The following is a 26,044-nucleotide window of genomic DNA, read 5'->3' as shown; positions in this document are numbered from 1 at the left end:
GAATTTACAGGCACCCCAAAGTGGGAATGGAAGGTTACATTCTAATCCAGTAATGATAATCTTTTGGTTTATATCAACACACAAAGTAAAAGAGCAAGCATAGAGTCACAAAGTTATAGAGTTGTACAGCATGGAAACAGACCCTTCGGTCCAACCTGTCCATGCCGACCAGATATCCCAACCCAATCTAGTCCCACCTGCCAGCACCTGGCCCATATCCCTTCAAACCCTTCCTATTCATATACCCATCCAAATGCTTCTTAAATGTTGTAATTGTACCAGCCTCAACCACATCCTCTGGCAGTTCATTCCACACACGTATCACCCTCTGCGTGAAAAAGTTGCCCCTTAGGTCTCTTTTATATCTTTCCCCTCTCACCCTAAACCTATGCCCTCTAGTTCTGGACTCCCCGCCCCCAGGGAAAAGACTTTGCCTATTTATCCTATCCATGCCCCTCATAATTTTGTAAACCTCTATAAGGTCACCCCTCAGCCTCCGAAACTCCAGGGCAAACAGCCCCAGCCTGTTCAGCCTCTCCCTGTAGCTCAGATCCTCCAACCCTGGCAATATCCTTGTAAATCTTTTCTGAACCCTTTCAAGTTTCACAACATCTTTCTGATAGGAAGGAGATCAAAATTGCATGCAATATTCCAACAGTGGCCTAACCATTGTCCTGTACAGCCTAACATAACCCCCCAACTCCTTTACTCAATACTCTGACCAATAAAGGGAAGCATACCAAATGCCTTCTCCACTATCCTAAGAAACTGCAATTCCTTTAAAATATTTAAAGGGCACAAGTTTTAAAAGCCTTGACAACTTGGCACCTCCCTTTGATAGGAGAAAGTGAGGCCTGCAGATGCTGGAGATCAGAGTCGAAAAGTGTGGTGCTAGAACTACATAGCAGGTCAGGCAGCATCCGAGGAGCAAGAAAATTGACGTTTTGGGAATAAGCCCTTCATCAAGAATGTCCTGATGAAGGGCTTATGGCCAATACATTGATGCTCCTGTTCCTCGGATGCTGCCTGACCTGCTGTGCTGTTCCAGAGCCATACCTCCCTTTGTTAGTTTTATTTGACAGTTATTTTTGGCAGCTCTATAGACAACACTGATGACAGGTCTCTTAATAACTACAATTAGCAGTTCAATGCATTTACAAATTTTCTGCTTACATTCAGAGCTACATCAAATAATACCAAAATGTACCTTACCTTGCCCAAAGAGCACTTGACCTACCCTAAAGGTGCCCTGAGACCATAGGAAAAAGAGTATGTTAACACTAAAATGTTTACCCTACCTACCCAAGCAACCAAGCAGAGTTAAACATCCTCTTATCAAGTCTAAATTATGCATGTTATTTTTGTACTCTTAAATGTCAAAAATCAGGCATGACTGGAGTCAGCTGCTGTTTTATCCTGTCAGCTGTCTTAGTGATCCACAGACATGAAATTTTGAAGCTGCCCCACTTTTTCCAAGCCTCACAAAATTGTAGATGCCATGTTTAGAGTTTGGACTTGGGGCTCAGGAGCCATTTTTGCCATGACTAAGAAACTCTCCATTACTGTAACAGTTCTGGCCTTTTTATCCTATCTTTTATTACAGACTCCTCCTCCTTCATTATCTCTTCTTCCCACTTTGTTCTTCAAAACTGGTGCAATGTTTTCATGAAGAACCACAGCTATAACTTTAAAATGAAGAAGTTGGGTTACTGGATTTCAAGTGAATACTAACTTGTAGAAACTAGTGCTATAATTATATAATAAGCAAAACATAGGAAGATGGAATCATTGTTTGCAGAAGGAGTGAAATTGTGCAATGGGTTACATAGATATAATCCATAAAACTCTGGAGCTATGGCAATCAAATTAGCCCATAAAATTGCTTAGCTCTGTCATATTTCTGTTGGTTTTCTATGTAGAAAGAAATACAATGATTTACTCAAGCAAATAAGGCAATTATCACTTATGTGGCAAATCTATAAGTTACTGACTGGTGTGCCTTGCCAAAATCGGAAATGTCTCAAATTGCAAAATTCCAGACTGGTGTCAGTGGCCACAGATTTTTTTTTGTGGAGAAGCCTGGTGATTAGTTTGCTTGAAATCTGTAACATAATTTAGTCATACTTTCTCAGGTATGATTTAGTTTCTGCAGCTTCTCTTTTTATTGATATACGTGCATTAGATTGTGGAGCTGAACAACTGTCTGGTGGGTGAACAGAAACTTAAGAAATATTTGATTTGATCAACTTAAAATTAGATTTCCAGAGAATCTTAAATATAAAACTCTGAAAACAATCAATTATCAGAAAGACTATTAAAATGGTTTTAGGTTTGCCACTGTAGCTTATATCCAAACATGGAAGGGGATATGTGCAATCTATGTACGTATCCAATCATCAGATGACTGATGACACTCATCATAAATTTATAATCTATGATCAATCTAACTAATCTAGCTGAGTTTCTTGAGAAAGTCACTTTCATTGTAAATCAGAGAATGTCTTTTTTTTTCAACATGTGTTTTCAGGTGATATCTGATAAAGTTTACAAAGCATTTGGATGAGTATGTGAACAAGGAAGGTCTGGAGGGATATGGGCCAGGAAAAGGCAGATGGGGCTAGTCTAATTTGAGATAATGTTCAGCATAGACTGGTTGGACCAAAGGGTTTGTTTCCAAGATTAGCAAATAGTAAAACACTTGATTGCCTTGGACATAGGTTGATAATTAATTGTGAGTTAGAAGACAAAGGTAGAGTTAGTTTCCTGACTGGGATGTGACAAGTGGTAGATTCTGTACTAGACCGTCAGCTTTTCACCAAAAATATTAATGATTTGGATGATGGAATTGAGATATTGTAACAACCATATAGTTATATTCATTAATTTATGGAAAATGAGCACATTGCATTTAGAAACAAAACGGAGCATGGTTGAGAAGCCACATGACCTATTTTTGTTTCTATCAATATACATGACATTACACTACATGAGTCTCAAAGAAACGAAATTGGATGGATCACCTGGCATAGTCACCAGGAAAGACAACGGCAGAAACAGCCCTGACGACACTGCGAAGTCCTCCTTACTAATAGCTGGGGGCTAGTGCCAACATTGGGAGGGCTATCTCACAGACCAGTCAAGCAATAGCCTAACACAGTCATATTCATGGAATCATATCTTACAGACAATGTCCCAGACACTATCATCACCATCCCTGGATATGTCTTGTCCCACTGGCAGGACAGACCCAGCAGAAATGGCGGCACAGTAGTATACAGTTGGGAGGAAATTGATGGGAGTCTTTAACATTGCATCTGGACTCCATGAAGTCTCATGGCTTCAGGTTAAATGTGCAAGGAAACCTCCTGCTATTTACCGCGTACCGTCCTCCCTTGGATGATGAATCAGTAGTCCTTCATTTTGAACAACACCTGGAGGAAACACTGAGGATAGCAAGGGCACAAAATGTACTCTGGGTGGGGGATTTCAATGGCCACCACTAAGAGTAGCTCAGCAGCAGTATTGCTGATTGAGCCAATCAGGTCCAAAAGGACATAGCTGCTAGACCTGGTCTGCAGCAGGTGGTGAGGGAATCAATAAGAGGGAAAAACATACTTGACCTCATCCTTCCCAATCTGCCATCTGTCCATGACAGTATCAGTAAGAGTAATAACCACACAGTCCTTGTGGAGACGAGTTCCCACCTTCACATTGGGAATAACCTCCATCATGTTGTGTGGCACCATCACAGTGCTAAATGGGACAGCTTTGGAATAGATCTAGCAACTCAAGACTGGGCATCCATGAGGTGCTGTGGGCCATCAGCAGCATCAGAATTGTATTCCAGCACAATCTGTAACCTCATGGCCTGGCATATCCCTCAATGGAGAGTGGAGGCGGACATGCTGGGAGTAGCACCATGCATACCTAAAGATGAGGTGTCAACCTGATGAAGATATCAAACAGGACTACTTGCATTCCAAACAGCATAAGCAGCAAGTGATAGAAAGCACTAAGCGATCTGACAACCAATGGATCGGATCTAAGCTCTGCAGTCCTGCCATATCCAGGCATGAATTGTAGTGGATGATTAAACAACTCAATGGAGGAGGAGACTTCAAAAATATTCATCTCCTCAATGATGGAAGAGCCCAGTACATCAGTGCAAAAGATAAGGCTGAAACAGTTGCAGCAATCTTCAGCCAGAAGTGCCAAGTGGATGATCCATCTCGGCCTCCTCCAGTGGTCCCCAGCATTACAGACATCAGCCACATGATATCAAGGAACAATTGGAGACACTGGATACAGCAAAGGCTATGGGGCCTAACAACATTCAGGCAATAGTACTGAAGACTTGTGGCCCAGAACTTGCTGCTCCCCTAGCCAAGCTGTTCCAGTTCAGTTACAACATTGGCATTAGATTACATTAGATTACATTACAGTGTGGAAACAGGCCCTTCGGCCCAACAAGTCCACACCGACCCGCCGAAGCGAAACCCACCCATACCCCTACATTTACCCCTTACCTAACACTATGGGCAATTTAGTATGGCCAATTCACCTGACCCTGCACATCTTTGGACTGCGGGAGGAAACCGGAGCACCCAGAGGAAACCCACGCAGACACGGGGAGAACGTGCAAACTCCACACAGTCAGTCGCCTGAGGCAGGAATTGAACCCGGGTCTCTGGTGCTGTGAGGCAGCAGTGCTAACCACTGTGCCACCGTGCCGCCCAGCATGTACCTGACAATATGGAAAATTGTCCATGTATGTCCTGTACATAAAAAAGCAGGACAAATCCCAACCCAGCCAATTACTACCCCATCAGTCTCCTCTCAATTATCAGTCAAGGTATCATTAACAGTGCTATTAAGCAGTACCTGCTCAGCAATAACCTACTCAGTGACACCAAGTTTTGGTTCCACAAGGGCCACTCAGCTCCTGACCTTATTACAGCCTTGGTTCAAACATGGACAAAACAGCAAAATTCTAAAGATGAGGTGAGAGTGACAGCCCTTGATATCAAGGCTTCTTTTGACTGAGTGTGGCATCAAGGAGCCCTAGTGAAACTGTAATCACTGGGTAACAAGAGGCAAACTCTCCAGTGGTTAGGGTCATACCTGACACAAAGGAAGATGGTAATGGTTGTTGGAAGTCAGTTATCCCAGCTCCAGGACATCTTTGCAGGAGTTCCGCAGGGTGGTGTCCTTAGCCCAACCATTTTCAGCTGCTTCATCAATGACCTTTGTTCCATCATAAGACCAGAAGTAGGGATGTTTGCAAATGATTATATAATGTTCAGCACCATTTATGACTCCTCAGATACTAAAGCAATCCATGTTCAAATGCAGCAAGATCTGGACAATATTCAGGTTTGGGCTGACAAGTGGCAAGTAACATTCACACCACACAAATGTCAGGCTATGACCAGCTCCAGTAAGAGACAGTCCAACCACTGCCCTTTGACATTCAATGGTGATACCACCACTGAATGTCCTAATATCAACACTTTTGGGGTTACCGTTGACCAGAAACTCAACTGAACTCACTGCATAAACACAGTGGCTACAAGAGCAGGTCAGAGGCTATGACTACTGAAGCAAGTAAGATACCTCCTGACTCCCCAAAGCTCAGTCCATGATCTACAAGGCACAAGTCAGGAGTGTGATGAAATAAACTCCCTACAACAATCAAGAAGCTAGACACCAACCAGGGCCAAGCAGGCCACTTGATTGGCACTACATCTGCAAGTATCCATTCCCTCCATCATCGATACTCAGTAGCAGCAATATGTACAGCAGAAATTCATCAAAGATCCTCAGATAGCACCATCCAAATCCAAGATCACTTCCATCCCAAAGGACAAGAGCAGAAGATATATTGGAACACCACAGTTTTCAAGTTCCCCTCCAAGCCACTTACCATCCTGACTTGGAAATATATCACCTTTACTTCACTGTCACTGGATCAAAATCCTGGAATTCTCTCCCAAATGGCATTGTGGATCATCCCACAGCAGTTGGAATCCAGCGGTACAAAATGGCAGCCCATCACCACCTTCTCAAGCGCAACTAGAGACAGGTAATAAATGCTGGCCAGGCAGTGATGCAAACATCACACAAATGAATAAATAAAAAAGAACACACAGCTGAAAATTAAGTTGTTTGCTTAATCAAAGCAATAAACTATAAATTAATTTACATGACGTTTCATTAATAAGACATTAAAATGCAACATATCTTTCCTATGAATTTTATGATTACCAGTTTGTCTGAGTAACTTCAGAAGCCTAGTTCACAATAGCCTACGAAACCTTTTGACTGTGAATGGAATTCCACAGAATCACTGTGACTGGAAACCCATTCTTTTAGCTGGAGATATAAATGAATGAAACTCAAACATTATTGTAAGTCAATGCACGAAGTCACCAGGGACAAGTTAAGTGGGAAATGACAAAACAGTTACAATGGACACTTGGCAGAAGCGAGATTGTGATAGGGATATTTATTGCGCTTTTGGAGAAGATTTGTAGGTTGTGGTTCAAGTTGTAAATTTGCTCGCTGAGCTAATAGATTTGTTTGCAGATGTTTCATCACCATGCTAGGTAACATCATCAGTGAGCCTCTGATGAAGTGCTGGTGTACTGTCCCACTTGCTATTTATCTGTCTTGATCTGTTGTGCAGGGTGATATCACTTCCGGTTCTTTTCCTGATAGCTTGGTAAATGGGGTCCAAATCGATACATTTATTAATGAAGTTCCGGTTTGAATGCCAGGCCTCTGGGAATTCCTGTGCATGTCTTTGTTTAGACTGTCCCAGGATGGATGTATTGTCCCAGTCAAACTGGTGTCACCTTCGTCTGTGTGTATCGATACTAATGATAGTTGGCCATCTCTTTTGATGGCTAATTGGTGCTCATGAATTCTGGTGGCTAGTTTCCTGCCCATCTGTCCAATGTAATGTTTGTTGCAGTCCTTGCAGGTATACTTATAAACACACATTTGGTGAGCAGACTCAGTGAAACAATGCCGACAGATAGAGTGAGACCAACAAAGCAAGGACTCTGCCTGAAATTAAATAGCAAGAAGAGAATTAGGGATATCATAAACCTACTATCTTGAAGAGCCAAACCTGATCTTAACTATATGAGGTCGAACGCACCTCAGCTGGACTGAAGCCAAAAACCTGCTGCAGCAAGCAGTGAGCTACTGTGAATTCATCATCAGAAACTTCTGTTCTCCATTTCTCCAGGAAATCAAAAAGGAATCATCAGGCCTGCAACACTTCAATCTTGTAGTCAAGACTTTCATGTATTAAAATGATGTGATGAAAAGTCAAGACTAGAGCATATGCTCCCTCTCTTGTTATCATTTTTCATGTTTGTGTATGTATGTGTGGTTAAGTGATTGTGATTGTGAATACATCCAGGTATTAAGAAGTAAACATGTCTCCTTTTTTAAACTTAAGACCTGTGTTTTGTTTATTATTGCAATGTATAGCACTCAACAAATAAAACTTTTGTTGTATGAGATGATGGTACTGAAAAACATAATGGTCATGTTACATTGGCTCATCCATTCAACAAATGTAATACATAATCTGTGTAGTTCTGCTCGAGCTTTTGGGGATGTACCAGCTCCATAATATCCTTGCAATAATGCCAAACCAAATTTGGTTATTCTTATTGCAATCATGAAGTAAACCTTCCTGTTTTCTAAGAACAGTGTTTTTTCTGTAGATACTCAATGATGACATATACTGTACTACTGATCACTTGATAGGCCCAAAGGACCTAAACAAAAAAAAAAGGAGCAAAGATAGCAGTGAACTTCCTAAAATAACTCTTACCCAGTGCCATATGTTGATCGAGGTGCAACTTTCATTAGGTGCCAGGAGCGGTCATGTAGGAATATGAAATATTTCCACTTTAAAACATAATTATCTGCAGCCAATTGAGAAGTGATTAATAGTGATAACTCACTATTATTCCCATGCCCACAACAAATGCATATCCAAGTTCACAGATTCAATTAAATTTAGAGACACAGTTAAACTGTGTGAATTGAAGTTGAACATTACAATAGATTATGGAGTGACTGGGCAAAGTGTGGCAGATGGAGTTCAATCCGGGAAAGTGTGAGATAATTCACTTTGGATCTGAACATGATCATTTGGAATATTTTCTGAATGATAAGAAAATAAGAACTATAGAGGAACAAGTGATTTATGCCTTTGTTTGCACAAATCGGTAAAAACATTTGTACAGATACTAAAGGTAATCAAAATTTTGAATGGAAAATTAGACTTTATCACACAAGAATTGGAATCAAATTGTCAGAAAGTGATATTTCAATTGACTAGAACTTTCATCAGTTTCCATTTAGAGTACTACGCTCAGTTTTGAAACCAAACCGCAAAAAAATTGACCTTTGAAGAGATAGAGAGCAGATTCAGCAGAATGATACAAGAGTTGTCAAAATAAAAACACATGAAATTTGATTTTATTCTCTTCAGTTCAAAAGAATGGAAGTTAGACCATGACATCCATTTCTTATGTTTGGCTCCTTGAGCCTGCTCTGCCATTCAATAGAATCATGGCTGATCCCGACATTCCTCACATCCTCTTTGCTGCATTTTCCCCGTAACTGTTCATTCCCCGACCAATGAAGAATTTATCTATCTCAGCCTTAAAGATACACAAGGGCCTTGCCCCCTCAACTCTCTGTGGCAAGGAGTTCTAAAGATTCACAACTGTTTGAGAGAAGAAATGTTTCCTCATCTCAGTCTTAAATTGGAACCCCTTTATTCTGGCACTATGCTGCTTGGTCCTAGGCTTTCCCATGAGGGGAAGTATCCTCTCTGCATTTATGCTGTCAAGCCCCACTAAGAGTCCTGTATGTTTCAATGTGATTGCCTCTTATTCTTCTAAACTCCACGGAGTAAAGCCAACCTGCTTAGCCTTTGCACAAAAGATTTGGTCTAGTTGATGTATTTAAAATTAAAAATAAAATTAATAGGATAGATAAGTGAACTATTTGCTTTTATGGAAACTTTCAGAAGATGAAGAAGACATTGGGCAGAATCTTATTGGGGGGTCAAAGCAGCATAGGCAAAGGCAGGATGTGTGGCAGAATCAGACAGAAAGTAATACCTGGCATGAAGAAGAAGCAATTAGCATTGAAAGGCTGCAGCAGGGACACTTTAGGTAAAAAGACAAGCACTCAGCTCTTGGATTGGCCAGGCTAGATCTCAAGACTGCTCACTTGCTTTTCTACTTAGTGTCATCCTGCATTGCCTTATCATGCTGAGCTTTTCCAGCAATTTCTATTTTTCTCTCTGATTTACAGCATTCTCAATTCTTTCAGTTTCTATTTGCTGAATCTAATCATCAGGTAACCAATGTTATCAACAGTAACAAGCCAGCACTATCAAACAGTAAAGTACACGCATGCCATACAAAGGGCAGAGTTAGTCACCATCATGAGTTCCCAAAGATGCCGTATATTTTTTACCATGTTTATAGTGAATTTTCTGGTCAAGGAAATCAAAGACAGATTTAAAATAAAATAACAGCACATAAAAATGCAAGGAAGTATATAATCAAATGGCACTATCACTTTAGTTAGCACAAATGGAAAAATGTCATGTGGTTTGTATAAAATAGATATTACAATATTAAAACTAAACAGGGGTAAGTGTAATATAAGTAAGGATAAAAATTTATTTTAGTGACAAAGCATTACTTGATCTTAATTGGTAACATGACTTCATTCATGGATCATAGCTGATGGTAGGAAATTAGTTTTCGAAAGTATGTGTTTTGAAACACTATTAACTTGTGTTAAAGACTTTCAGAAACATGTTAGACTGAACCATTTGCTTAGTCTTTCAAAATATAGATATATATTGAACCTGTAAAAATAACAAAATTTTTTGAACTATACAGTTCTCAACTCTAGCAGAAATACATGTGCATCTGTAGTTGATCAAGCAATGACCATTGACTGACTGTTTATTGAGTATGTGATAATCTGTTCATAGTTTGATTTTTAGTAAATTCTAGATGATATGTGTAGATCATTTGTAATCGCAAAAGCTTGCATGCAATGTCATATCTAATTAAGGTTCTGCATTTGATATTGCACTATGTACAATGGGAATTTCCATACTTTGAGCAGATGAAAACAATCATGCAAAAAGTTCATGCATTTTGAAAATGCATTCAACTGTAATAACTGAAATTAGTTATTTATATTTTTGTCATTATTATTAAATTAATGAAATGGTCCTTCCCATAAGGATAATCAAAAAGTTCAAGATACAATTGCATCTTGAGAGAACATAAGATGTGAATTTGTGTAAAATATCTGGTGTACAGAATATATCCTCACTTGTTTTACTGTGAATTTTCCTCAGGCCCTTTTAATCATATCAAGTCAAGCCTATTGGGTTCCACATCAGATTCTAATCTCAACAAATATAACACAATTAGCAAGATTCCTCAAATCACCCTGAACTTTTCTGATATAAAAGCTGAAAAGAAGAGTTCATCCCCACCTTCATCAGAGAAGACCATCATTGCACCTAAAGTGAAGGAAAGAACGCACAACGTGACAGAAAAAGTAACACAGGTAAGAGTATTGCACATAGGACAAAGTACAGTTCAAAGAAAATTATTCATACTTGTATAAACATGATTTTCACTAATAATTATTATCCTCAATAATTATGCAAATCTATTTGTTGCTCTTGCAAGTTCCAGTAAACATTGACTGTAATCACAGAGTTAACCTGGCCAAGAAATAAATCTAATTATTTCATCTGTTCCATCAGTGAATGAATAGATAAAATATGCTATGTTCAATTTGGAGAAGAGAAGAAATTTCAAAAAATTATGTGCATTATTCTGCAATTAAAGGGAATTAGAGAACTGAAACACTTGATTTTACTCATGAACACAAATTCCATTGTATCTCAGTATTAGTAATCAAACTCAGAAAAGATAAAAGTCATCCACTTAGTTGCTATTTTGAACAGTCACCATTTGATTTAACATTTATTTTTTCTCCATTTTGGATATTCTGCAAAGCACTGTGTCCATTTGAGGAAGCTCAGCTCTCTGTGACCCAAAGCAGGTTGTAACTGTTTATATAAAGTATGTGTGAACTGTAGCTCATTGCTGAGGGTCTGTGACTAATTCATTCATGTGCCTACCTTGAACTTTGATGTACACTAGTAATCCAATTGCAGGCAACCACACAATAATTCAAACACATCTATGTGAAACTTCATGTACATGTACAAGTACCTTTTATGGCATTCAGCAAATTAGAGCCAAACACCTTAAAACAAGGGGAGACATTCATCACAGACAGAAAATACCAGAGAACAAAATATTGCACAAATGTAATGTTAAGAGGCCATTTCAAGAAAAACATATTTTGCATGAATTGTTGCCAAATACTTGCAATGTATTCAATATTGAATGTAATTTTTTCTGCCTGGTTGATCAGTAATATGAAAGATATGACTCATTAATTATAACCTGAAATTAGACAATCAATGTTTATGAAACAATTATTGTCTTTTTCTGTATTTAAACCAATTTGTTATTTCTTAAATTTGTATATTTTTGCTTGGGTATAATACATAGCAATAATACACAAAAAGGTTGATGTTGACACAGGACAATGAAAGGAAGGACAGACCAAAATTATAATAAATGAAGCAAAATTAAGTATATAACACCAAATAGATTGGAGATTGTCCAGACAAAACCTATTGTAATGTGTATTTTTACTTGTAAATGTATTTAAGTGGAAATTCCCAAATCCAAGCAATAACCTCCACATATGCTGAGGTTTAAGTAGTTAATCATGTTTAGTTTGTAGAGGGGACATTCTACAGTATGCTGTATTGTTAGCACATCTACTGAAGAGAATTGTACTGAGGGTCCAGTGCCGGTCAGGGCTGCCTGATCATTCTGAATACCATTAGCAAGGACCACTGTCACTGTGGCAATTCATAGCCTGAAATTTGATAGATGGGGTTGTCAGAAGGAACATATTTGTGACTTCCCATATTTCCCATTTATTGATCTAAAGCATGTCTGTTGGTAGTTATTGTGCAAAGATGTTACTCTATCTCGAGCAGTGAAATGTAAGACAGGCAAAGATGGATTGAATGGGAAGATATATGAGGAGTAATGTTTGTCAGCATAAAGTTTGCGACAGGAGCATTCCATATATCCAATGAATTTGGTCAAAAGATTAATTCTATTATAATCTTTGCTGATGCTTTCTTTAGGTATTCCTAAAACTCAAAGTCCTATCTTGGGGTACTCCTAAGTGTATGGGTCTGGGATCATTCTTTGGTCTCTGATAATCCATTTTGATATACAAATCCTTTTCCACAGAAGTACTATGAAGGTGGAATATACTGGATATGGTTTTAGAAGGATTTAGTCTGTCAACATTTAAGGATTTGGGTCAGGTGCAGATAATCTTATCAACACAGGGAGAATTGTGGGTAGACCAATGTACAATTTCCAGGCTCGCGCGAAGCACTGTGGCGGCTTGTTGGTCAGCCTTCTTCATATACTCCTCCTTTGTTCAAGGTGGATTCAAAAATATCTGTTGCAAAGGAGCATTTCAACAGCTGTCCCCTCAAGTTGGAAGTACTTGGACAGCTTTGGGATGAGGCCAGTAAGCCAAAGCTGTGAAATGTAACAGTTTTAAGCCTGTATTCAGATTATTTTGGAAGTTTTCTTTATATTAGTGATGATTGCCAGACCTTGTTGCAATGAGCTGTGTCTCTTAGGGAAAACAACATGGTCAATATTAAGAATGGTCTCTATTTACAGAGATTTGCATCATCATTAAACCTTCACTATAGCTCTGATTTTTATCAGTCCTAACAAAATTGACTTTATGCTGTAGCAAATAAGAATTGCTCTGCAAAATCATTCAAGAAAGCCCATCTTCATCTTTAAATGTTCTGGCACCTGACTTAATAAAACTGTAGGACTACAGTCCGTGAACATTGACTGCAAATCAGATAAGTCAAAAAATTACCATCTCTTAAATGACTCAATTGTAAAACACAGATGCAATCTAAGTGATGGATGAGATAGGAGATGCAGTTATCATATCCATCACCTCAAACACATGAGACAGCACAAAAATAAAAAAATCACTGGCATCTAGAGAAAGCTAGGTACAGTTCCTTTTACATATCAATACAATTATCCTTTGAACAATATCATTGTTTTTTGCACTTAAGAGGAGAGAAGCACATCCTGCATAAAGTAATTTTTGCAACCTTTCTTCAACCAAAACTGCATGATGTGCAGTAAGGAATAATGATGCCACATACATCATTTTCAATGCCATTTGTAAAAGACTCACTAGAAAAAGCTCCACGTAAAGGAATGTGATAAAGTTGTAGACAGGGAGAAGGTGATTTGAACATAGTGATGCTGTGTTGTCCACCCCAGCACTTTTCTGTGTTTCCATTACACAACTCTGCTGACAAGCGAGGCGTACTTATGTATGTCAGGAGAAAACAAAAACAGGAATTGGATCAGTCATTCTAAAGAAACTATCTGATTTGGATGAGATAACCCTAAGACTTTTTCCTTGACATACATCTGTAAAGTGCATTGTTTGAATTTATAATGTCATTTTCTACAAAGTAATATTCATTAATTATGATACCTTATACAATGGTTCTCTTTCTAAAATCTCAAAGCATGACCTGTGTTTACTAACCACCTGCGTAATGAGCTATAAGCCTTGTGATCTTAGCAATCTTGCAAATTGTTGGTTGGTTTTGCTCTGTAAATTTTACCTTAGTCTTCCCCTGTTGTTTCTTTCCATGTTGAGGAAATGGCACCTTCACAACACTTTGTGTCAAGTTCTTTCCTTTGTGCTGCACCTCAGACAATGTATTTATGAATTTAAAGATAGATTATGGGGTAAAAAAACAATTCTACTGGAGGGATTTACTTAAATGCAAAGTACAGCCAAGCAAGTGGTGTCCTTGCACACATTTCTGGATAGTATCCAAAGTAATGAGATAACAAGCACAGAAAATATAGCTATGGAGGAGGAGAGGATTAGGCAAAATGGGAGGATATTTAATTGGGGAAGAGGAAACTATGATGCGATTAGACATGAGTTAGGAAGCATGGATTGGGAGCAATTGTTCCATGGTAAAGGCACTATAGACATGTGGAGACTGTTTAAGGAACAGTTGTTGCAAGTGATGAATAAATATGTCCCTCTGAGACAGACAAGTGGTAAGATAAAGGAACCTTGGATGACGAGAGCGGTGGAGCTTCTCATCAAAAGGAAAAAGGTAGCTTACATAAGGTGGAGGAAGCTAGGGTCAAGCTCAGCTCTAGAGGATTACAGGGCCTCTACTGTTTGTAATTTTTATTAATGACTTGGATGAGGGGATTGAAGGATGGGTCAGCAAGTTTGCAGACGACACAAAGGTTGGAGGTGTCGTTGACAGTATAGAGGGCTGTTGTAGGCTGTTGTAGGATTACAGGGCCTCTACTGTTTGTAATTTTTATTAATGACTTGGATGAGGGGATTGAAGGATGGGTCAGCAAGTTTGCAGACGACACAAAGGTTGGAGGTGTCGTTGACAGTATAGAGGGCTGTTGTAGGCTGCAGTGGGACATTGACAGGATGCAGAGATGGGCTGAGAGATGGCAGATGGAGTTCAACTTGGATAAACGCGAGGTAATGCATTTTGGAAGGTCGAATTTGAAAGCTGAGTGCAGGATTAAGGATAGGATTCTTGGCAGTGTGGAGGACAGAGGCATCCTGGTGTGCCGGTACATAGATCCCTTAAAATGGCCACCCAAGTGGACAGGGTTGTTAAGAAAGCATATGGTGTTTTGGCTTTCATTAACAGGGGGATTGAGGTTAAGAGTCATGAGACCTTGTTGCAGCTCTATAAAACTTTGGTTAGACCGCACTTGGAATACTGCGTCCAGTTCTGGTCGCCCTATTATAGGAAAGATGTGGATGCTTTGGAGAGGGTTCAGAGAAGGTTTACCAGGATGCTGCCTGGACTGGAGGGCTTATCTTATGAAGAGAGGTTGACTGAGCTCGGACTTTTTTCATTGGAGAAAAGGAGGAGGAGAGGGGACCTAACTGAGGTATACAAGGCATAATACAAGGCATAGATAGAGTAGATAGCCAGAGACTATTTCCCAGGGCAAAAATGACTAACACGAGGGGTCATAGTTTTAAGCTGGTTGGAGGAAAGTATAGAGGGGATGTCAGAGGCAGGTTCGTTACACAGAGAGTTGTGAGAACATGGAATGCGTTGCCGGCAGCAGTTGTGGAAGCAAGGTCATTGGGGACATTTAAGAGACTACTGGACATGCATATGGTCACAGAAATTTGAGGGCGCATTAATGAGGATCAGTGGTCGGCACAACATCGTGGGCTGAAGGGCCTGTTCTGTGCCGTACTGTTCTATGTTCTATGTTCTAAAACAACATTCATGAATACTGTGATGATGTAATTGAGATCTTGAATACAGAGGTATAGCAATCCTTCCCTACTGTATTTGTCCCAGTGGAATGTAATAGGTGTTATCAGTTTCCATTCTGGTGGATGATATCTCTCCACATCCTACATCTGCTTCCATTATTTTCTTCCTGTGAAGCTGTAATAGCATGAGCCTCCTTTTTAGCCTGCTGCCTCTTTGAATAGCACAATGCAAAATATAGTGATGAACTCAGATAGCTAAATAGATTACACAACAGCCATATGCTTGATAATCCAAGCAATAATATTGCTTCATTAGCATGTCTATTTTGTACTCCATATAGAACCTCAAATATTGGTATAGGACTCATAGGGGTAAATTTAATCGTCAGTCATAAAATAATGGTACTGGCAATTCACCTCACACAAAGCTGATCAGATTTCTCCTTTCCCAATGGTGGTTTGAATCTGGCAACAAGTCAAGAGTTTCTGGCCCTCGAGCTGTGATTATGTTGTCAATTGAGATAAGCAGTAAATCATATAGCTTTATTTTCACAGGCGTGGGTAGAGACAAAAAAAACCTCAGATGCTGGTATCCAAAGTAGACGGGCAGGAAGACGGAAGAACATAGCAAACTGGGCAGCATCAAGAGGTGGAAAAGTTGACGTTTTAGGTGTAACCCTTCTTCAGGACTGGGGGTGGGTGTGGGAAAGCTGCAGATAAACAGGGTGGCAGGGAGAGGGTGGTGAGGTGGGGATAGGTGAAGACAGGCAGAGAGTATGAACTGGTTGGTCAATGGGAGGAGGTGGAAGGGACGGCAAGGGGCTGGGAAGGGAGTCAGGGGATGGGAAGGGTTATTTGAAATTGGAGAAGTTAATGTTGAGTCCTCCGGGCTGTAGGCTGCATAGACGGAAGATGAGGTGTTGTTCCTCCAACGGTTTGGTTCATTGTGATAATGGAGAGGGCCAAGGATGGTCATGTCAGAAAGGGAGTGGGAAGGGGAATTAAAATGGGCAGTGACTTCCACCCCGCCCTCAAATTCACTTGGTTCATCACGGACACCTCCTTCCCCTTTCTTGACCTCTCCATTTCCAGCTCCGGCGACAGTCTCCAGACAAACATTTACTACAAACCCACAGGCTCCCAGAACTACCTGGACTGTACCTCTTTCCACCCAGTATCCTGCAAGAACTCCATCACATTCTCCAAATTCTTCCGTCTCCACCACATCTGCACGGATGCAGAGACATTCCACTCCCAAGCATCCCAGATGTCCACCTATTTTGAACCACATGCTTTTCCTCCCTGTGTCATCCAGTCAGTCCTCCACTGCATCACCTCCATTCCCCCTCCAAACACAATAAAGATAGAGGCCCCCTTGTCCTCACATACCACCCCATCAGTCTCTGCATCCAATGCATTATCCTGAAATATTTCCACCAACTCCAACTAGACCCCACCACCAAGTACATCTTCCCATCCCCACCCCTCTCCACCTTCTGCAAGGACCATTCCCTTTTTTAGTCCTTGGTTTGTGCCGCTCTCCCCACTGACCCCCCGAACCCTCAGATACCTTCCCCTGCAACCAGAAAAGATGCAAAACCTGCCAATACGCCAGTCCCTCATTCCATCCAGGGCCCCAAACAGTCCTTCCAGGTGAGACAGAGGTTCAGCTGCCTCTCCTCTAACCGGGTTTACTGCATCAGGTGCTCCCAATGTGGTCTTCTTTACATCAGGGAAACCAAACGTAAACTTAGAGAACGGTTTGCTGAGCATCTCAGCTGGGCCCACAGGGGCTGACCAGACCTCCCAGTCACCACCCATTTCAATTCCCTTAACCATTCCCTTTCTGACATAACCATCCTTGGCCTCCTCCGTTGCCACAATGAACCAAGCAAATTTCCTCTGTAAATTGGTGGAACAATACCTCATCTTCCGCCTGAGTAGCCTACAGCCCAGAGGACTCAACACTGAGTTCTCCAATTTCAAATATCCTCCCTTCCCATCCCCCGACTCCCTTCCCAGCTTCTTCCCCTCCATTCCACCCCTCCCAGCCACCTGTCAGATTCATTCCTCTCATTGACCAGCCAGCTCGTACCCGCTACCTGTCTTCATCTATCCCCACTTCACCCCCGCCTCCTCCTTTAACCGTAGCTCCCCCTACACCCACCCCCAGTCCTGAAGAAGGGTTACAGCCGAAATATCGACTTCTCCACCTCCCAATGCTTCCTGGCTTGCTGTATTCTTCCAGCCTCCTGCCTGTCTACTTATTCTCACAGACAGCAAACCAGGAATTAAAGGATTCAAAATACCGTCATTTTTTTTTAGTTTTACAGGAAGCAAAATAAACCAATGTGGTTTACATATAGGAAAAGGATAGAAAATGATATATAAACAACTTTTTAAAGTCATAATACAGTTGTGTGAAATGCCACAATATTAAATTAGCACTTTGGCATCAATGAGACTGTTTTGCGGAAATTATAAACAATGACACTGTTAAAAACCCAGTTAAACATCATTCAGCAACTTTTTCAAGGATTTTTATCGTAGTACTAATAGTCTAACAGAACAAGTTCTCACTAATTTATATGTTGCACTCTATGGGAACCTCAGCAATGAAACCTATGAAAAATTGCCAAGTCACCGGCAGCAATATTTTGATTTCTATGTTCAACAGCACCTGAAGTTTGAGAGCATTAATGGAGGTACAATCTCATTACTAATTTCACCATCTTTACTACTCACAAAACCTTGGCCATTGTATTTATGTTTTGTTGCAACATGAGAATTTATAATTGGGTTTATAAATCACGACTGCAAGGAAAAGCCCCAGGTCTCGCAGGTAACAAAGTCATTCTTTATGATCCATCATATAACCAGAATTAGGACATTGTGACTACTTTCTAGGCAATTGGAATTTACATGCAGGAAAACATATCTGTGATCATAAATACACTTTAGAAAAAAAAGACAAAGAACTGTGGATGCCGGAAATCAGAAACAAAAAGTACTGCAGCTCTGGCAGCACCCGTGGAGTGAAAGCAAAGTCAATGCTACAGAACTGAAGAAGAGTCACTGAACTCAAAATGTTAACTCTGTTTTTGTTTTTGCTCATTAACATCCTTATTTAAAGAGCCACCCGGTTTATATATACATTGAGATCTATGGGTGGCATCTTGATGGCCATGTATATTTCATTTGTGATGTCTTGGGTTAAAACTAAAGATTATGTTGTTTTTGTTTGTGATGTATTTTGTCTGACAAATAATGTCAGTTATTTGATATAGTAATGAACTCTGGACTGGTTCATTTGGAAGGCACATTTAATCAATGACATATTTTCCAGTTAGAGAAAGACCTATCCAATTCTTCCAGATTGTCTTTAAAATAGCCAGATGCAAATGGCATAGCTTAGTTACAATAGTCCTTGTGGAAATAAATCAGTGAAGATATGTCTCCATCGACATCCCAAGGTATTTATACATTGGCACTTGGGTTTGGCAGGAAAGAGACTATCATAGGTTGTCATTAAGCTTAAATAGGAAGTGCCTGAATAAAATTCTTAGCTATCTCACTGTTGTTTGTGGAGCCGTACAATGTGAAAACTGGCTATCACAGTGATTTATTTTTTATTCTTTAACAGGATATTGGCATTGTTGGTTAGATGAGCATTTGTTGCCCAGCCACAACTGCCCTCAAAGAGATGTGATGAGCAGCTTTCTTCACACTGTAGACTATATGGTATTGGTACACTACCAGTGTCATTAGGGGATAGAAGTTCCAGAATGGTGATCCTATGACAAATCAGGATGGTACATGGCTTGAAGTTAAATCTACATATGATAGTGGTCCCATTGCATATACTGCCTTGTCCTTTAGTAGAGGTCATGGCTTTGGAAGGTGCTGCTGATAGAACCTTGATAAGTTGTTAAAGTACATATTGTGGATGGTGGATGCTGCTGTCGTTGTGCATTGGTGCAATTCTGAAGATAGCGTAAGTAATCCAGCAGGTGACTTTGTTCTGATTCTTGCATGTTGTTTGAGCTGCACTTACCCTAAAAATAAATATTATTCCGTCACATTCTTAATTCCTGCCTTGTAGATGATAAACAGCAGTCAGGAATTGTGATACTTGCCACAATCCCTGCTAGACCACTAGCAGCTCTAGCAAATCTCCTTGCCAGTGGATTAGTCCCCTTCTAATTTAGGTAAGAGGAAATGGTTAGGTTCTCTCTTGTTTAAGAGAACTTTGGCATGAATGTTTCTTGCCACTTATTTGCCCATGCTTTAATGTTTTCCGAGTCTTGCTGAGTCGAGAGTGTCTTGCAGAAAAATCACAGCAGGTGATTTGAGGAGCAGGAGAATTGACATTTCAGGCCGAAGCTCTTCATCAGGAATGAGTATTGCTGAGCACTGTCACAGACTGCTTCAGTATTTGAGGCATTGAGAATAGTACTAAACATTGCATAATGATCAGCAAATATCCCTCTTCTGACTTTATGGAGGAAAGGTAATTGATGAAGCCGTTGAAAATGGTTGGTCCTAGGATACAATAAGGAGGAGTCTTCTGAGAGATATCTTAGAACTGAGATTGATCCCCAACAGCTACAAGTATCTTCCTTCATAGTAGATATAACACCAAACATTAGAGAATTTCCCCACAATTTCTATTAACTTCAGTTTTGTGGGGGATCCTTAAAGTACACTGTCAAATGATGCCTTGATAACAAAGGCTATTACTCTTCCCTACCTCTGGAGTTCAGCTGTTTTGTCCGTGCCTGGACTAATGACATGATGAGAACATGACATTTCATGAATGATCCACATGGAGTATTAATGAGTAGTTAAGTCAGTGCTGCATGACAGCACTGTTGATGACTACTTTCATCACTTTGTTGATAATCAAAAGTAGACGGATGGGATAGTGACCTATTGATTTGACTATTTTTCAGGTCATGATGTACCTGGGCCATTTTCCAGATTGCTTAGTAGCTGTCTGTGATGAGTCTGTCCTGGGTCTGCTTGGCTAGGGGTGCAGCAAGATCTGGAGTACAAGTCTTCAATGTTAATGCTGGAAAGTTAACAGTGCTTCTAGCCTTTGAGAATCAAATGCCTTCAGCTGTTTCTTCATGTCAATGCATTGTGTACTGGGTTCCCCAGTCATTGAGGATTCAGCGTCCTATGTGAAGCCCCCTACTTTTATTAGTTGGTTAATTGTGAAACAATTCAGAACTCGTTCATTGTTTGCAAGGAACCAGCCGATATCTTAAGATCATGAAACATAGTATATAAATGCAATTTATAACTTTTATTTGTTTTTAAAATTATTTTGAAACTCTGACATTGGGACAGTCTTTAATTCCTACTCAACTCTCCTCATTTGCTACATACTGATCACAGAATAATCTACATATTGAGTGTGCATGCTGAAAGTTCACACTCCATCGTTCAAGCAAGAAGAGTGGCCATGTTTCTCTGATTGCTTTGTTGCTAAATGTTGTTGGCATTGCATTGATAGGTGAATGTAAATACAGCAGGCCGTGCACTGGCATGTGGTATTCTCAATGCTGCTCCATCTGCTTTCACTTGACTATTGAGTAAGCAATGTCATCAGTCATAAAGGGAGCCAGCTGAATTCTGATCACGAATCTGTGGATGTGTAGGTGGCCAAACTAAAAATGACACCATTAAGCAACAACTATATTAAAAAAAGCAAAATTATGATGGGTTATATTTTAGGAGAATTCTTCAGCGAGATGAATTGAAACATACCCTTTTCAAAGGCCTCAATGATCCAGAAGGTGCCCAAAGCGGGTGTTGCTAAGTATTAGATGAACATTATACAGTTCTGAGGCAATTTCACACAATGTGAGAAGAAATGCTAGACATCTGAATTTTTTTTTAAATGCAGGAAATGTGCAGATAGTCTTTTTGGGAGACCTCAAATGTGAATCAGAAAAAGCTGGCATCCAAGTTCAGCAGGTAATAGGGAAGGCATTTGGAATACTGCTTTTTTTAATCTCAAAGGAAATGGAGCATAAACATAGGGAAGTTTTATTAAAACTGTGCAAAGCACTAATCAGGCCACAACTAAAATACTATGAGCAGTTTTGGAGCCCTTACCTACAGAAATTGGAGGCAATCCAGAAAAGATCACTAGGCTCATAACAGATATGGAATAACTCTGGTCTGAAAAGACTTAGAGTACATTGGGCCTGTACTCATTGGAATTTAGATGAATAAAAGGAGACCTTATTGGAACATGCAAGATTCTTTGAGTACATGACAACATTCCCATAAGTCTCATAATTTTCTATTTAATTTTAGGAAAGGTGAATTCTATAATTTGATCAAAGCCTTCACTTTTGCTGTTCTTGGCATGTGTTGTGTTGGAAGGACCATGTCTTTTTACTTTTGTGCTTTTTGAACTGTGGATTAAAATGAGGAAGAAATGTTTTAATAAACAGTGTTTGACAGAGTAGCTGCAGTTCTGAAAGAATGTAACTTGATATCATGGCAGACGTTGTAGATAACTATTTGAACAAGCAGCAATTGAAGTTCTGCTTGCAGATCAGCTGGAGCTGAGGGTATATAACTAATGCAGCTCTGGTTGGTAACAGGAAGTTGGACCCATGACAGCTATCAGTGACAGAAACTTTTAAGTTACCAACAACTGTGTGGTTGGTTCTCGGGTGGCTGAGAAACCTACAGATGAAAACAAATTACAGAGACAGAGAGAGAGAGAGAGAAAATGTACATAGCTGTATGTTCTCTGCAGTCAAAAACATAGTTTAAAATTCAAGAAAGCCAGTTGCTTTCCTGCAGCAGCTGCTGTAAACTATGACTTTTAAAATTGATAAATCAAAGACATTATCTAAGTACATCAGCCACTCTGTACATCTTGCTAACCCAAGAAAACATCCAAAGACATTTAAATGACAAGGGGTCTATCAAGATAACAAAGGATGTTATGTAACAGTCCAAACCCCCTCAAAGCATATTAAGAAGATTCCCTCAACTCCAACTTTTTCTTCATTTTAAAGGCAAGTGCGAGGCATGCAATTCAATTGGTCAAACTACCAGGCTTGAAGCAAAACACACTATATTCTTACACTATCGTTAAAATACAGACGAAAAAAATTGGAATGACGTAACTCTTTTGGAAAACTTAACAGAATAATAGATTATTTACCTACTAAACAGCAACTGTTCCATTTTGGTAACATCACATAAATACACCCTTAACAATGACAAGTTCAGTAAAAACAGATTGTCTCACATGCAATTCTTCAGTCCAGGAAGAAAGAACACCAAGAGAAAACTCTGTGTGAGAGAGAGAGGGAAAGAGAATTCAAGCATTTTGCAGCAGGAGCTGCAAAATGAACAGTGAACAGCCAAATCTGCAAATCTTGGGTCTGTGTATTCTTGACTCCACCCACTCATCCTTCTTTTAAAAAAACCAAAACCGGAAGAAGGGCCTGTGCCCGAAACGTCGAATCTCCTGTTCCCGAAACGTGGAATCTCCTGTTCCCTGGATGCTGCCTGACCTGCTGTGCTGTTCCAGCAATAAAGTTTCAACTCCACCCACTCATCCTTCTTTTAAAAAAACCAAAACCGGCTACATTGCTGGGCTCAGAGTAGGAAGCTGAGCTCCAAGTTTACAACACTTGCTTTCAAAAGAAGCATGACAGAACAAATCCTTCTTAAAGACACATCTGGCAACAAGAATCATCTTAACATCAGACTGGGGAACAATGACCACTGAACTGACTTTCCAATTTTTCAACCTCTGTCTATAACCACAGTGCTGACACAATCTCTGCTGCTCATCATACCCTGATTAGCCAATTCTGATTAGCCAATTCTTTCAATCACAACAATCCATGATTGGCCCATTTCACTGATAGCAACAGTTCCTGATTGGCCCATTTTCAGTTTAGCATTGGCTCCATAAAATAGAAAGATTTTGATGGAAACAGGTCAACTCTCTTCAAAACCTGTTCATGGAAACTAAACTCCATTTTGGTGTACGGGCAGGTCCATGTCTTGTTGGCTCTTATATGGTTTGTTTGATAGAAGGTGCACCCATTTTCCCATCTGTCCCTAAATTTACCAATCAACTGTTATGCGGGAGTAACTGCAAAAGTTCTGCTTAACATTCTGTGCCTTATATTGGATTCCGAGCAGAACAACATGAAATTATGAGAAGGAAGCTACAATTGTCATTAGGACTTTGTTCAGTCAGCTGTGCCACATTAGCATAAACTGTACATCGCATCAATGTCTATTACTAGCATACTTATAACAATGTTGTGACAAATGTAAATTGTCTAGATCAATGTTTCATGCTAAAATCATAATTCTAAGTTGAGAATTTAGTCATTTTAGGTCAAGCTTCCCGGAGATCCCTGCATTTAGCGACATTACCTTGTAACTGTAGCCTAACAATTCCATGTCCTCAATGACTTTACATTAACTTTACTAGCCTCCACTAAGCCAGGGTTTAATGCCAGCAAATGCAAACGGTGAGCTGTGTTTTCTCCTTACTCATAAAATAAGGCTTTCTCAATACAATTATCCTTTACTTATGTTTGAAATGCAGCAGCTACCCACCAAAGGAAAACTAATGATAGTCCACTGAATCAGATCAATACAGAAGATACATGCTGAGATCCAACAAAACTGTTGAATTTATTTCAATGGCTTCACAGATTTGATATCGCTCTGAAATCCAAACCAGGAAGAAATAAGAGACAGGGTCAAACTCCTCATTTTCCTTCGGGGAAAAGCTAGGTAGAAGTCAAAAGTCAGGATTGCCATGGGGTGGTGTAGGTAATTTCTGTGTTAGAGGTTTTGTCAGGTGTGGTGAGGAAACTTGCTAAGCCTTGCACTGAAGAAACCTCCAAACAATCTGATGTGACTTGGACTTCGCCAAATAAAACATAAGATTCATTTCAAAGTGTTTCTGATGCTCTGTACCGGTATTTGATCCAGGGATTTGATAAGGTATGACAGTTACAACCATCGAAAATGATGTACTTGTCTACTAGAGATAACAACGCAGTAGAAGATGGTGTACTGCTGGCTGGATCCAGAACAATCATACCCCACCAAGTCCAGAAAATCATTGTACAGGAGATACGTGATGGCTACATGGAAATAGAGAAGTGAAAGCTCAGAACCAGAGCAACTATGTATTCAACAGGCATCCAAAAGGCATTAAAGAATTGTGAAATGCAGAAAAAATTGTTAATAATAAAATATATGAGCCTTCATGATGGTTCCATTTTAAGATGAGTGTATGAGTGAAGAAAGTGACACCGTCTGTATCCCCATTAAATTTATCTTAGAGTTAACAATTAAATGATTTATAACTTGTAATTTAAAACCAGAAATCATAAACCAACAACATTATTAACCAGTGAGATTAAATCACAACATCACCAACAAGTGGTGAAACTTCAACAAAGTTTTGTGAAGTGACAGGACATAAGCAACTTCAGGCAACACTTAGATGGCAGCAGGAACAACATGCAGAATGTCCCCTGAGCAGCATGCCAACTCATCATTGAGAACAATGAATGCCAAATCTACAAAATGGAGACAAGAAATTAACTTATTGCAGACTAATAATGTGTTCAGTTATAAAAGACAATTGTTAATCATCTTTTGTTTAGACTGTTTAAAAAAAGTAATGATTTGAATAATTATGTTGACATAGAGGTAGTTTGTAAAGAAAGCTATATTTTTATGCTATTCATACGGAACTAATTGTTCTGGGAATGTGTTCTGAGGTGCCACATTTACTGCTGCAGTGCAGTCACATACTGAGCAAAATAAAATCAGTTCACCAGCTATATGGAGACCTGCAACAAACACACTTCAATGAAGCTCTGGTACTTTGAATTTAAAAATATGATTAGTCTAAACTTCAGGCAACCAGAATACGTAACACATCCAATGGATTTTGAGTTCATTTCAAAGATTTAAATTTGTTCTTCTAATTCTCAGAGAACTTCATTTAAAACTTATACTAGTAGCATAAAATAACATTTTAGTATCTCTCAGTTTTAAGAACTCTAGCAAATAGTACTGAGATGCAAAGGTTTTACTGTTGTTCCAAGACTGGGCCTTGTTAATTTTAGTAAAAACAGATCTATTTTAAGAAAGATCTCTATTCTGTATCTGGAGTTTTATATCTTCTAATGCTTTTCATCATCAGTTGCAAAATGATAACATAATTATTAGAGATCTAAAATTATCTTCCTGTTTTATTCAACCTGAATTGTGTTATCGCTGAAAGGCAAAACTGTTACTGGTTTTAAAGCAGAAATCTACTTGCAGAAACTATTAATAGACCATTTGAACAATAAAATTGCATTTGAAAAGCTCTAGCAGTACCAGTAGTAGAGATTAACACTAATTAGGAGATTCTCTGGCAGTTGAACTAAACTTTAACAAGGGGAGAGGCAGCATTGCATTTAATTCACATCTATAAATACCAACATTTCCACTCTCCCTTCTCAGAGGG

At 39.5% G+C, this 26,044-nt stretch overlaps 1 protein-coding gene and 1 long non-coding RNA gene across 5 annotated transcripts in view; one reads left to right on the top strand and one right to left on the bottom strand.

Moving 5' to 3' along the window:
- LOC122551638 (potassium voltage-gated channel subfamily H member 7-like) overlaps positions 1 to 26,044 on the top strand; it is a 461,508-nt gene that overhangs the window by 294,085 nt on the left and 141,379 nt on the right. For all 4 annotated transcript variants that reach the window (XM_043693876.1, XM_043693877.1, XM_043693875.1 and 1 more), the window contains one exon: positions 10,418 to 10,632. In XM_043693876.1, the coding sequence (XP_043549811.1) occupies positions 10,418 to 10,632 (215 nt within the window). The remainder of the gene's footprint in view (positions 1 to 10,417; positions 10,633 to 26,044) is intronic.
- The window catches only part of LOC122551639, a 58,162-nt gene that overhangs the window by 27,007 nt on the left and 5,111 nt on the right, over positions 1 to 26,044 (bottom strand). The gene's annotated exons all lie outside the window — the stretch shown is intronic.

This window comes from Chiloscyllium plagiosum, chromosome 7 (assembly GCF_004010195.1).
Source record: "Chiloscyllium plagiosum isolate BGI_BamShark_2017 chromosome 7, ASM401019v2, whole genome shotgun sequence".
In the NCBI taxonomy this organism is placed as follows: Eukaryota; Metazoa; Chordata; class Chondrichthyes; order Orectolobiformes; family Hemiscylliidae; genus Chiloscyllium; species Chiloscyllium plagiosum.
Note: the sequence above shows the minus strand (reverse complement) of the source record. Positions and strands in the feature narration are given on the sequence as shown.